Source organism: Pongo abelii, chromosome 4, assembly GCF_028885655.2.
Source record: "Pongo abelii isolate AG06213 chromosome 4, NHGRI_mPonAbe1-v2.0_pri, whole genome shotgun sequence".
Lineage (NCBI taxonomy): Eukaryota > Metazoa > Chordata > Mammalia > Primates > Hominidae > Pongo > Pongo abelii.
Window position 1 is genome coordinate 68,133,976 of NC_071989.2, and position 14,574 is coordinate 68,148,549.

The 14,574-nt window shown below is 34.5% G+C and overlaps 1 protein-coding gene across 7 annotated transcripts in view; it reads right to left on the reverse strand.

Annotated features, from left to right (window-relative positions):
* Positions 1 to 14,574, reverse strand: part of PDE4D (phosphodiesterase 4D) — a 1,542,529-nt gene that overhangs the window by 15,130 nt on the left and 1,512,825 nt on the right. For all 7 annotated transcript variants that reach the window (XM_054555584.2, XM_063724112.1, XM_063724113.1 and 4 more), the window contains 5 exons: positions 9,249 to 9,342; positions 7,707 to 7,879; positions 6,701 to 6,799; positions 5,657 to 5,821; positions 4,391 to 4,490 (listed from right to left, as the gene is read on the reverse strand). In XM_054555584.2, coding sequence (XP_054411559.1) covers positions 4,391 to 4,490; positions 5,657 to 5,821; positions 6,701 to 6,799; positions 7,707 to 7,879; positions 9,249 to 9,342 — 631 coding nt within the window. The remainder of the gene's footprint in view (positions 1 to 4,390; positions 4,491 to 5,656; positions 5,822 to 6,700; positions 6,800 to 7,706; positions 7,880 to 9,248; positions 9,343 to 14,574) is intronic.

A 14,574-nucleotide genomic window follows, 5' to 3' on the forward strand; every position in this document is an offset into this window, starting at 1 on the left:
AATGACAGCACACTACACCATGTCTCTAAGTTACAACTGAAATAAACATAAATCTTCAAAAGGACTTCAGAAACAAACATTTCTCCATGAAATGACAGAGGGAAGTGGTGGTTTTAACTTAATATTTAGTTGTCAAGGAAACCGCCTCATTCATCACTCCACTCTCTATGCCCTCACCCTGCACTATTTTCCTCCATAGCACTTAGTACCATCACATGCCACAAATTCACTTATTATGCTCCACCTTTTCTAGCAGAATGCCAGCTCTTATGAGCCAGGGATTTGTCTTGTCCACCCATGTGTTCTGAGTGCCTGAAACAATATTTATTATAATATTTCGTAGGCTTGCAGTACATTTTTGTTGAATAAAATAATCTCTGTAGCTATATCTATATAATCACATTTGATAAACATGAATTTATCCTTATTTTGAAGGTGTGGTTTTATACAGAAAAATAAAATTCTACATACAATCTAGTGTAGCTATGAAAATTTTAATTTCAAAATAAGAGTAGAGAAATAAAGTGTATACTGACAGCTAGATACGTCTTAATATAATGAAATGCCTCTGCTCTTGGAAACCAAAAACCACATGCTTTGAATGCATCACTAATGTGAATAAATCTTTCTGCCCCAAACTTAGGCATCTTTGCTATTAACAAAAATAATTCATTGGCCAAGTAAAATTTAATGCTATATTGTGTACTTTTGACACTATTTTCTCCAGAAAATAAAGCTAAAAGTTAAATATACCCTCCAGCATTTTATATTCAAAAGTTCATGATGCTATTTACATTTTATGGATTTATCTATTTATTTATTTATTTTTTTGAGATGGAGTTTCTGCTCTTGTCCAGGCTGGAGTGCGATGGTATGATCTCGGCTCACTGCAACCTCCACCTCCCAGGTTCAAGCAATTCTCCTGCCTCAGCCACCTGAGTGGCTGGGAATACAGGCATGCACCACTACACCTGGCTAATTTTTTTGTATTTTTTTTTTTGTAAAGACAGGGTTTCACCTTGTTGGCCAGGCTGGTCTCCGAACTCCTGACGTCAGTGATTCACCCATCTTGGCCTCCCAAAGTGCTGGGATTATAGGAGTGAGCCACTGCACCCGTTCTATGGATTTATTTATATACATCATCCTTAAAAAATATTTACACAGCTTCCTGCCTGAAATTTCAATTTCTCTAAATCCTGTTCACAGTCCCCACACTCAAATCATTTATTATAGCTTAACCAACTCTACCAGGTAGAATTGTTCTCTCTGCTTGCAGAACCTCCAGCATGCTTTCAACGAGTGTAAATTACAATTAGTATAAAATCATTTGGCACCTAAAGCTAAAACAACTGAAATAATTAAGAAAAACGAAGAGCACATGTAAGAAGCAGGAGGATTAACTGCCCTGGGAACCAGCCAAGGGAATCCCCAGCGCCCCCCATGTGCCTTAAGCTCTCAGTGCTTCCGTAGCTTCCTTAAAGTAAGACAAGTAACCAACTATGGGTTTATAAATTTGATAATCAGAGGTCTTTAGAATTCTTTATTATAAGAAATATGGCTTCAGCTGCAGGCTTTGGACAGGATGGCAGCTCCAGCTCTGAGGCAAGAGCTGAGAATGTGCTGGCTTGACACATGGATGCTCAAGCCATCCATAAAATATAAAGTCAAATTTTAAAAAAGGTTTACTGCAAACTAAAAATAAGCACAAATTTTGATAAAATATTTCACGAAGCTACATATCACAAGTTTACAAGTTATTAGAAGGACTCCTTTAACTGCATGCTGGGAAGATAATTCTCTTACATGATCCCTAGCCAAACCAAGCTAACTAAGGCAGCAATTTTGATAATGCCCCGGGGCCCTGAACAACCCTGGGATACTTTCCTGTACAAAGTGACAATGCTGATTCATTCCCTCAGGAATAACACAGCCTCATCACACCTCACCCTCAAAAAAACCTTAGCAATCCAAAGCTACTCTGGCAACTGTGAACTTCCCTGTGTCGCTTTGGTCACACAGAAAGGAGATCATTGCAATATTACTAAATCACAAAGAATTTGCAGCAGCAGGATTAGTTATCCTTCCATCCCAGGCAGGTCACCAGCAAAATGACTTTAAACAAACAGACATCCTAAGGAGATAAAATTATCTTCTTCAGTTTCCTCCACTATTTCATTGGTTCTCAAACTTTAGAGTATCAGATTCATCTGTAGACTGAGGCCTTGTTAGCTTAAATGGCAGACTGCACAGGGACCCTGATGACCACCAGGGTCCTCCAGGTGCCAGTCAAAGCCCAAGTGCCCTTTAAAGCAGGGGTCCCCGATCCACCCATCGGCTGTGGATCAGTATCGGTCCGTGGCCTGTCAGGAACTGGGCTGCATAGGAGGAGGTGAGCAGCAGGCAAGCCCGCATCAGTATTGCCTGAGCTCCGCCTCCTGTCAGATCAGCAGGGACATTAGATTCTCCTAGGAGCGTGAACCCTACTGTGAACTGCTCATGCAAGGGATCTAGGTTGTGCGTTTCTTATGAGAATCTAACTAATGCCTGATGATCTGAGATGGAACAGTTTCATCCCAAAACCATTCTCTCCCTACTCCCCCAGTTTATGGAAAAATTGTCTTCCACAAAACCTGGTCCCTGGTGCCAAGAACATTGGGGACTGCTGCTTTAAGGGCTCAAAAGAATGAAGAATAGAGCACGTCCTCATTACCCTTAAAAAATATATCAGAGTACTTGGAAGACAGTGACCTTTCTATCAGTTGTTTTAATTTGTTCTCTAAATCTACTCTTAATTCTAAGGGAACATATAATGTGGTATATAATAGAATGCAAAGAAAACATACCAGTCTGAATGTTTGGTGTTTAAGAAATATATATATATATATCTTTAACACAAAAATTTTATGTAAAAATACATTTTATGTATTTACTAAAAATTGATAAAATTCAGAATATCTCAAGACATTCATAAGCACCAAAATAACAAATCAGGCCAGGCTCATGTAAAGTGCCAGCATGTACTGTATTGCATGACCTCCCTGCACTTCTTAGAAAGGACATCATGAACCCTCCCCACTGATACCATGTGAATGCAGGGAGCTGCATCCAATGTGTATTAATATTTATATGTATGCTTTGATGAGTTCTAAAAGTACCTCATTATAGGTGCTCATAGGTAGGTAGAATATGAAATGTTATCCTGTCTAATCTGGATAAATAAGTAAGTTCCTAAACTAAACTTCTAAAAAAATACTTGACTAACCACACATCTCAGGAAATCCCTGACTTTTCCGATCCTCTACGTGGATGAGTCACTAGAGTATATTTTGCTATAGGATAGTCCAGAGGCCATTACAAGATATAAAAATAGGTGAATAATCCTAAAGCTCTGAATTAAATCTCTCAAAACAAGGTTACCTTTACATTCCTTCTTTAAATCTGGCTACAGCAAAGTACAGGAAATGAATGGTGAATTCATAAATAATTCTATAGCTAGATTGCTATAGGCACAAGAAGACTATCATCCACAGACTCAAGCAAAAATGAAAGAAAGGTGGATTCTTAAGCATACAACATTTTCAACAACTTTGCATATTTTTTATATATAAAAGTGAATTTATGATTTTATAATCTACCATAATTTATATTCTACCATATGGGAGGGAATTAAGTCATTGTTCACTTAAATCACTTACCAATTAACTTCAAGTACCAAATAGAATTTCTATAAACCTAAATCTCTTTACGAAGGGATAGCTCAAGCATTACCTAAACATTTCCTACAGAGGCTTTCTGTGCGGCAATGTCAGAGATGCTCCATATTAAACAGTCTCTACCATTCCTTATATTTCCAAATTCAGTGATGACTTCTTACAAGGTGAGATGTTAACAGTGAGAAAAAACCAAATGGTTGAAAAAAAAGAAGTTCCTATTACCCTTATTAGAAGATTTTAAAAAGGAAAGAACAGGGGTTGGGCATGGAGGAGGAAGGGAAGCTATGGCCTCTGAAGAGGATTAAGTGATGACCTACATAAAGTGAGGAACACTTAGCATTAATTCTCATAACTTTTTTTTTTATTTAACACTTTAGGGCCAATACAACTTTCTAAATCTTTCTGCACACTTTCATTTTTAATTACCCTTGTCTAGTAACACAGCAATATATTACTTTTAAAGAGAACTGGAACACATTTTTCAAATATCACACGCCTCAAGGGATATAATGATAATTTTCAGTTAAATTACATTAACATGCAGTATCACTAAAACACATATATACACATCTCAAAAGAACATTATGGCTCTGGAAGACTCTGAGTTTATAAAGATCCTTAGTCATTCTAAAATGTACAAAGGAAAAATGTGTTCTGCAAAAATAAAGTTTACTTACTTGTATTGATCAGAAATTGATTGGACACACCAGGATGATCTACGTCATGTATTGCACTGGCAAAAATTGCTGCAAGAATCTCCAAATCTGTAAACACAGCCTGGAAAATCAGACAATATAGATAACATTACTATTCTACAATGATATGAATTAAAAGTATAAACAAATGAGAAATCTCTAGAATTTAAATGGAAAACAAAATGAAGCTTCAAAATGTGTTACAATGTGTCAAGGGAGAGTCTTAGATACTTATGAACTTTTAAAGTATAATCTTGGAAGAAAATATTTTATCTAATTTTATTATATCTCATGATCAAATGTTTTCCATTCACTGTATTTTTTAAAATATTAAAACTCTGAAATTCTTTTAAAAGAAAATAATAGTTTATTTTCTAAATATTTAAGATGTCTAAGAATATTCTGAAAATGTACATAAAATTAGTAAGACATAAGCCAATTCTTTTCTTTCATCGAAACCAGGGTTTCTCAACTTCAGCACTATTGACATTTTGGGCCCAATAACTCTTTGCGTGGGAGGCTGTCCTGTGCATTGTAGGATTTTTAGCGGAATTCCTGGCCTCTACCAGCAAGATGCCAGTATCATGTACAACTAAAAATGTGATAGTTGTGACAACCAAAAATGCCTCCAGACATTGCCAAATGTCCCTGGTGGTGGCAGGAGGGAAAGAAAGGGGAAGAGAAACCATCTCCAGTTGAGAATCACTCACCCACATGATGAGTTATTAACATAATTTTATAATGAAAACAAACTGAGTTATAAAATATATTTCTTAAAAATATATTTTAAGAAAATCAAATTACTTTAGTAAACAACTAATGAAATAACTTCTTAGGATTTAGAAAAATTAAAGTATTCTAATATATTCTATGAAAAAATATCAATATATAGCTTATGTTTTATAAAACATTCTTTGGCCTATAAATAAAGGCCGTCAGACTAGATTTCAAGAAAACAAATTAACAAAAAGTGAATAAACCAGATGTGCTTTATGAAATGTCCAGTGGATCATTTCAAAGAAGCAATATCATAAACAGATCAATCACTAAATCTGTGACCAACTTTCATAAGCAAAATCCATCAAAGACTTGATTGTCTATTAACTATAGCATTTTCCCCCATAAGTCAATAAATTATACTTCCAATGAATCCAATTATCTTCTCCATTGAAAACCCTTCAGATAAAAGTTTAATAGACCTTTATGAGTGGCAAGTTAGTGTTCTTGAAATTTCAGAAACAGATTTACCTCCAAAGCAGGTGTAGATAATAGCACATGAGTAGACTGGACAACATCTGCAGCATGGATATTGTTGTGATAGGCCACATCAGCATGGTAATGGTCTTCGAGAGTCATAAGATATGTAATTAAAGTATCTACTGGAATTTTAAACGTTTTTAATAAATCCCGTTCCTGTAGGAAAAAAAAATCATCAACATTTTTGTCTTTATGTGAAAAATTTCTCCATAGAGTATGTTTAAAAAAAAAAAAAATCACACACCAGTGTTGCCAGTGGATAACCTGGAAATGGCAAATGCACTCTCACATGTCTAGTGAGGAAAATGGGAACCTCTGAGAAGATCCAGGGACTCTGGGACAAAACCAGAGTTGGGTTGTCCTGCTGGAACCCAAGAATACTACGCCCTAGCTGTATGGTGTCAGGAATGAGCTGCCAACTCTAAAAGTTTCTATGTCCCATTATCATGGAGGCAGCTCCAGTCAAGCACTATTAACTCAACCCCTGCATCACACGAACTAAAAATCAACGTCCTCTCTAGGGCTGAAGTTTCCCATTCCAGTCCCAAGGTATCTACAACAGCCTTAACTTCTCATTTAAATCCCACCCTGAGCCTGGAGCAAAGGGTCAATAAGAGAAATGGATATGAAGAAAGAAGTAGAACACAAGAAAGTGACTGAAAAAACTATATTCTAAGGTTAGCCAGCAGGGGCTTTATTCATTTTTTTTAAGTTAGTACTCCATTCTCTATGCCAGTCAGGTTCAGATGACTAAGATGATGTCTAAATTATTATTTTAATAAATTGCTTCAATTTGGCTATATCACATCTTTTTCTTAAATGCAAAAAAAAAAAAAACAAAATTGATGTTTTTTGTGGTTTATCCACACTCCACCTTTCTGTATCTTGTCCCTTGGCAAAGGAGCAAATAAGGATAAAATTATAAAAATAAGCAAAAGATGGGGAATATTAAAAAAGACAAAATGTATGCACAAGCTACAGACTGGACATTAAGTTCCTAAATAAAATAAATGTAATAGAACTCAACCACCTTACCTGAAAAATGGTGTGCATGATAACAGTCAAGGGCCGGTTACCAGACAACTCTGCTATTCTGAAAACATGAAGACCCCATTTGTTCACATCTTCTAGTTCCTGGAGTGAAAAAAAAAAAAGATACTAAAATATTAGAAAGTGGAGTAAAATATGACTCAATGAACACAATCATTTAAAAATTACAGACCTTAGGTGGCCGGGCATGGAGGCTCAAGCCTGTAATCCCAGAAATTTGGGAGGCTGAGGCGGGCAGATCACTTGAGGTCAGGAGTTTGAAACCAGCCTGCCCAACATAGTGAAACCCCATCTCCACTAAAAATAAAAAAAATTAGTCAGGTGTCGTGGTGTGTGCCTGCAATCCCAGCTACTTGAGAGGCTGAGGCAGGAGAATTGCTTGAACCCAGGAGGCAGAGGTTGTAGTGAGCCAAGATCGCGCCACTGCACTCTGCACTCCAACCTGGGTGACAGGGCGAGACTATGTCTCAAACAAAACAAAACAAAACAGACTTCAGTGTAAAGATTGTTAGATTTTTTAAACAATGGTTCATTTTAAATGTTAACAGACACACCATGTAAGCATAGGCAAACTTTAGGCACATTTACTTAAATGTACTGAAAATTGAATAGTATGGCTTAACCTTGTGACTTTGACATTACAACATATTTATGTACTTTAAGTATCAATCACAAAGCGCTTCTTTAATGGATAAAATCTATTCACAAAACGTTAACTGTTTTCCTAAAACCCAGAAGACGTGACAGATTTCTAACTCTTTAAGGCCAAACAATGAAATGAAGATGCAAATAATCGCCCCCCAAGCCCCTAAAACATACCAAACTACCTGTCTAAGGCACTTTAAAGGGAGCTTTATAAAATGCCTTCCCATCTTCAAAAAAAAAAAAACCCCATTAATAAACTTTTCTATCCATTTAAAAGACTAGAAGTGAATATTCATGAAAGGGCATCATTTAATATTTATGATCCTGATCTTTGAACTCATCATACCTTGGCAAGGACATCTTCTTGTTCAGTTTTAACTCCAAACCTTGGGATACTTGAATTAGTCAGACTAGAGCTGTGCATCAATTTCTTGACTCCACTGATCTGAGACATTGGTCTTTTCTTTTTCTCCTTTTCCTTCTGAGTTGGAGAAGGAATTTCCACTTCATGTTGCTTATCTTGAGAAATTTAGAAGATATTCTATATTAATTATTAATTCTGTTTTATATCATCATATGCATAATTGGAAGGATTATAATTGATCATTATATATTCCAGGAAATGTTTGCAACTAAAAAGTTTCCTTTTAGAGAGTTCAGTATTTACATTTGTATTGGACTTAATTTGATATCTTCAAACACAAAATTAAGCAAATAAGTTCCATTACAAAATAATAATATCAAATGTATTCCATGGTTACTTCTTTGATACAATGTCCTAATAAAAAATGCTGCAGGACTTAGCATGACAGCAGACTCAGAATACACAACAGGTGGTTATTTCCACTGTTCAATTCCATTCCTTTTTGAAATTGACTTAGTGAACTGAAAATTGTTCTTGCCAACTAAGGACTACAGTTTCAATACATACTTTGAAATGGTAGAAACTTTATACACAAATGTCATGAAAACAGCAGTATATAAAACTAACAGCTAACTGAAATGGGTAACACTGTGGGAGCTGAAACAGCAGGTTTTGGATGACTTAGATTAATTCTGCTACTTTTTATTTCTGTATGATAGTGAGATAAGGGTTAAATCCCCAGGTTTTATCGGAGCATAGAGAATCATAAATATTACCTGATAAGTGAATATGTACATAAGCTAATTGTATTCTATAGTAAAAGACCTAAGATATCTTCCTACTTTCATCCACGATTTCAAGGCAGTGATGAGCAACTCTAACTCATCCTTATACATAGAACATGTTCCATAAGTGTTTAATAAATGTTAACTACATATAACAGCAATTTTGTTTTGAAAGTAAGTCCAGGATACATTCAAATTACTGACCTTTATTTACTGCATTTTCTTTCTGTGGATGAGGTACAAGAGTTGTCCCAGGACACCAAACTCAGCTATTATTAGCAAACTTTTATTTAGCATTTGTATTTTATCTGCCCACCAGTTTACTAGGCTTGATGTCCACGAGACGGTAAATTCATCGAGGGCAGGAATCATTTCTAATTTATCATTAAACACCTATAGCCCAACAATGGCTGGCATTTAATAAGAATTTGTTGAATATATGAATAGATCTCTCTATAAAACATATTTTACAGTTTGGTACTATGAAAAAATGGCAATACATAATCTAAATTCAAGAATTCCTAAAGTCCTAAATAAAACTAAGAAAATGTACTTTGTCACCTGCAACTCTAAAACTCAGAGGCGTATAGTGTCAAATTATTAATATGACGAATGAAAACAAATAGAACTTCTAACGCTTGTTTGGTTTCCAAAATGAGTTGGCACCCCAATCCTCCTACAAAAACAAACAAGCAAACAACTGAAGAAAAAAATCGTAATTGCATGTTGTTATTCTCACCTAAGAATGTGTTTGATATAAACTCTGACACTTGATTTCCAGACCGACTCATTTCAGAGAGATGGGTGAGCTCCCGATTAAGCATCCTTTTAAACTGAAAAACAGAAAAGTAAAATGAAATAATAGAAGAGGAAAGTTTAAGCGAAATATATATGCATACTCTGAGATACAGGAAGATATGCCCAAAGAATTTTTAAGTTGTCCTGACAATTTAGAACAGTGCCTTCCAGCAGAATTTTCTTCAATGAGGGAAAAACACCATAATCTGTGCTGCCAATTTTAGCAGTCACTAGCCACAGGTGGTTACTAAGCATTTGAAATGTGGCTAGTGCAAATGAGAAATCAAATTTTGAATTTTATTTAATTTTAACTACTTTTAATTTAAATAATCACATGTGGCTCATGGCCACCAGATTGACCAGCACAAATTTAGACTCTCAAGGGCGGAAGGGAAAATCAGGAGAAATAAGCAAAGAAAAGGGAATTAAAAATTAAGATGTATTATTAGTTATTTAGAGAAGAGAGAAACTAATTTATAGCACATAAAAGCGTTGCCATACAATAAAACATGGAATGCTTTCTTCAATTAATTTATCATTAGTAGAAATGAATATATATACTGATCAAGGGCTTAAAATTTAGTCTTTTACTCCAAAGCAAAACTTAATAGACTTGAGTACTCTTCCACAACTATGGAGAAGTAAAATATTTAAATAAATACTGTATAATGTTTCCTTTTAAAAGCTGTTTTTCAAGTAAGAGTATAACATTTATTGTTTCTCAACATCCACAAAATTTACCATTTTCCCAAGTCACTAAATAGGAAACAGGTCAATTTTCAATAATCTACTTCACAATTTTTATTACTGATGCCATAGTGCCTATTTCATTGAAAGAAACACTGGAATTAACCTACCAACACCACATGGCATTACCAGTATCCAAAACTCCCAAAGATTTTACGCTTGTCCCACCCCCATCAGCTGTTTCTTAAGCATTAAGCATTTCAGAGTCCTTTGACTCTGAAAACAGCCTGACAAGGCCTGTTAATAAGCCTTTAATATTTGCCTTTAAATACAGAAACAATGTATTTTTTCTACACATAGAGTAACTGCTATTAGATACTTGACAAAAAAAAAAATCAGACACATTTACTCTAATCATCAGATTAGCCTTTAAAATTTGAAATTTCACCATAAATTCTCATTTAAGTATGAAGGTAAGTGTTGAGTTTATATTTTAGTGATGTTTGAAATATAATTCTTACTCAGTATTTAATTATTTAGAATTATTTTGCTTCTCTGCATAATTCATACCAAGATGGCCTAACTCTATACCGTTTGCTAAATGACTTCCAAAGTCAATCTTATAGACCATCTAGATTAAGTTTTAACTCAGCATTTAACTGTTATCAAAACAAACAAAAAACCCTCAACCATTTCAATGGACTGTTGGATGAGAGAAATGTGTATTCGCATTCCAGCGTAGTCAAAAACAAAGAACTCATCATTTACATTGGGTATATCTCCTAATGCTTTCCCTCCCCCCTCCCCCCACCCCACAACAGGCCCGGTGTGTGATGTTCCCCTTCCTGTGCCCAAGTGTTCTCATTGTTCAATTCCTACATGTACCCTAGAACTTAACGTATAATAAAAATAAATAAAATAAATGCTGGGGAAAAAACAAACACACAAAAAAACAAAGAACTGGCATGACCAGTACAAATTCTGGTTGTTAAATTACTGGTCTAGAAAGCTTAGTCTCAAACTCAGGAACACACTAAATTCACTTCTTTGTTCATATGTTTTTATAACTCCTTTCTAAGTATAAAATGTACATGTGCTATAGAAAACTTAGAAAGCTATATCAAAAAAAGAAAATAATGTAAATCCCCATTGCTGGAAGATAACCACAGATAATTTGTTAAATTTCCTTCTATGCCTTTTTTCTACACTTGTATGTGAATACATATTTTTAAAACTGGCATTAGGTGGTATACAGAACATAGGTTACTGCTTGTGTTCACTCAGCATTATATCTTATAACCTACTGAAAAAAATAAACTTTGGGCCTTCTAAGAATATTTGTAGACATTTATAATGGAGTTCAAAATTTTTTCTGTCTCTCTTTACAAAGTTATATTTTCTTGAGTAAATTATAGGCTATCATATAATTTAATGAGCTAATATAGAAAGTGTCTTCTATTTAGCCTGGCACATAGTAGATGCTCAATATTATTTGAGTTCTTTCTCCCAGCTCACTTTCTGGCACTTGGTCCATAACTTTTGGGCCTTTTAAAGTAATAGCTGATTTTTATCATTGCAGGTCAGACAGATGAAGGATTTGACTGTAGTTATAACCATAAAAATAGTTACTTAAATAGCTAGCTCCTCTTTCTCAAATCCCATAAAGAATTTGGAATAGCATTAGTATGGGAAACCATAGCTATGTCTCAAAAGCACAGCTAAAATGTTATGCATACACAGGTTTAAAAAAACTGTTTGCTTAAGACTTGGAGCCAACCCAAATGTCCATCAGTGATAGACTGGATTAAGAAAATGTGGCACATATACACCATGGAATACTATGTAGCCATAAAAAGGGATGAGTTCATGTCCTTTGCAGGGACATGAATGAAGCTGGAAACCATCATTCTCAGCAAACTAACACAGCAACAGAAAACCAAACACCACATGTTCTCACTCATAAGTGGGAGTTGAACAATGAGAACACATGGACACAGAGAAGGGAACATCACATACCAGGGCCTGTCAGCGGGTAGGGAGGGGAGGGACAACATTAGGCGAAATACCTAATGTAGATGACAGGTTGATGGGTGCAGCAAACGACCATGGCACATGTATACCTATGTAACAAACCTGCACATTCTGCACATGTATATCAGAACTTAAAGTATAATAATAAAAAAAATCTTTGCTTTACAGATAAATTCACACTTGGAAAAATATACTCATTAGGCAAAGCATATTCCAAAGAAAAGAGTCTGCTAAACATTTTAACATTCAGTGTTAAACATTCAGTGAAATATACTGACCAGATATACAGACCAGATAAACATTCAGTGAAATATCTCTTTGACCTAAAATTGTTCATGTTATGAGCTAAAAGTTGCTATTAAGAACTACTTGGTCATGACAAAGTCCTTTTTTTTTTTTTTTTTTTTTATAAAAGATGGGAGAAGAGGCAAGGCTTTCACCATTGCTAGAATCTCAGCAGTCTATACAGGAACTGCTGCCCTCCTTGCACTTCTCTCAATAAAGCAAAACAAGGGAAGCCTTCTGGGAGTGATTGATAAAGATAGATAGAGACCCAGTTATCACAGGTTCATCTTCTAACTTGTACACAACCTAGTATAAGGATTATGTTGCCCAAGGAGAACATGTGGATGCTACCTGCAGATATGCTACATATATTATTGGATTTTTCTAAAAGAATATAAAGAATGAAGTATAATTTTCCTGGCAGTTTGCTTAAACAATTCACCAAAATAGCCAGTTAGTACAAATAACTGAAGAACAAAGCCAATGAAAGGAATCTAAATATTGTGCAGACTAGATAAGTGACATACTGCATGTTCATCTTTCTGGTCATATACATTATTCCCAGAGTACTTTCCAGCCTTTGTTTAAAACACAAAAACATGGATTGGAGAAATCCTCCATCACATGCCCGCCTCCCTACCAAGGCTTATAAGGGACTCCAAGGAAGTCAACATTTCATTTTAATATAATTATAAAAGACAATATTTGAAGCAATTACCTCTCTTCCCTAGGAAGACAGTATAAGGAATTTCCTAAAGATAATTCTCAAGCGTACATTAAGTTATAACACAAGGGTATTTTCTAAAAGGAATTAACATTGTTTTCCTTTTTTGCTATCCATATAAAAGTTTCAGTCCAGCAAAGCTAAATTAATAACCACAAAAATTACCATAAGTGCTTTCTCAACTGGTAGTTGATCTCACAAATTGGTTTTGGAGTGCATAGCTAGATGTACTAAAAAAAATGCACTAGATCATTCAACAAACATTTAAAAATGTGATACTTCTCTCATCTAAAAATAATTATATAATATTTACTAAGATAACTACATAAAATTACCAAAGGGGGAAGGACTGATTTAAAGCTAATATAATGTATTCTTATGGGAAATCCCATCATATTTCTCAATTAATAAATTTAGAAGGGACAAAACATTAAACTGCTGTTTGAAACGAACCGATTGTAAAATGCAGAACCATTTAAGCATTTAGTTTATTTTTTTAAGTGACCTCTAAATATTTTCCATTGATGAATTTCTAATTGTTTTTGGCCTAAGTAGTCTGAAAACAATACACAGATTTAGGGTTGCAACTAAAAAAACAGGGGAGGATTTCTAAGTGAATGCTTTCGAATCCTTTGTTCTCATTATACATCAGAATGTCTGTGTACAGCAGTTAAGGCATAAAGGAAAGTAAAAATGCAGTTGAATCTGAATACTGTATTTTGCTTTTCAGAACTGCAATTCTTCAATTTACATTATGCATTTAAGATTGTTCAGGAAGCAAACTAAAATAATAAAACAAAATTAAAATGTTCTTAAATGTAATCTCCTTTACTTCTACATCACGCCAGTGTGCTACTGGGTATATTATATATCCTCCCAATATATATTTAAGGAGGTGGTATGGGTCCAACAGTAAGAAAATTTGCTTATTTTTTCCTGACAATATTCTGCTAAAAATCATTTGAATATGCTGCACTGTGATGCATTACAAGTTTGGTAGATATCAGTATTCAAAGTTATTTAAACAAATACTCCATTGACTGCATAAAAATAAATCCTTCCAAATGCATAAGACCAAATATATCTATATTTGATATTTTTACATGTTTTTAAAGGTACAGTATTAAACATAAAGCTGTCCAGGAAAAATTTTCCTCAAAAAGAAAAGTACTAAAATTCTATATTTAGATTCTTGGCAATATTGTTCATAATCATAGTACAAATGGTTCATAATCATAGTACAAATATGAAGCCCTTCAAAAATACATCGATTGTGAGTAGGCTAAAAGCTAGGAGCTGAATTCTGGGGGATAATGAGGGCTTCTTATATTTACTCTCCATACTTTTCTGCATTTCTGAAGATTTTTAGCCAAGAAATGGCTAACAAAATTTAAATAATGGAAGTCTATATATTTTAAAAACATTTTTAAAAATCTGAATCATCCACAGATTTAAAGAGAGGTAAGGAATCATGACTACTTGGACAACCAATACTGAAATAAGTTTTCTAATTTTTTTAGAATTCAAGTAAATCTCTAAA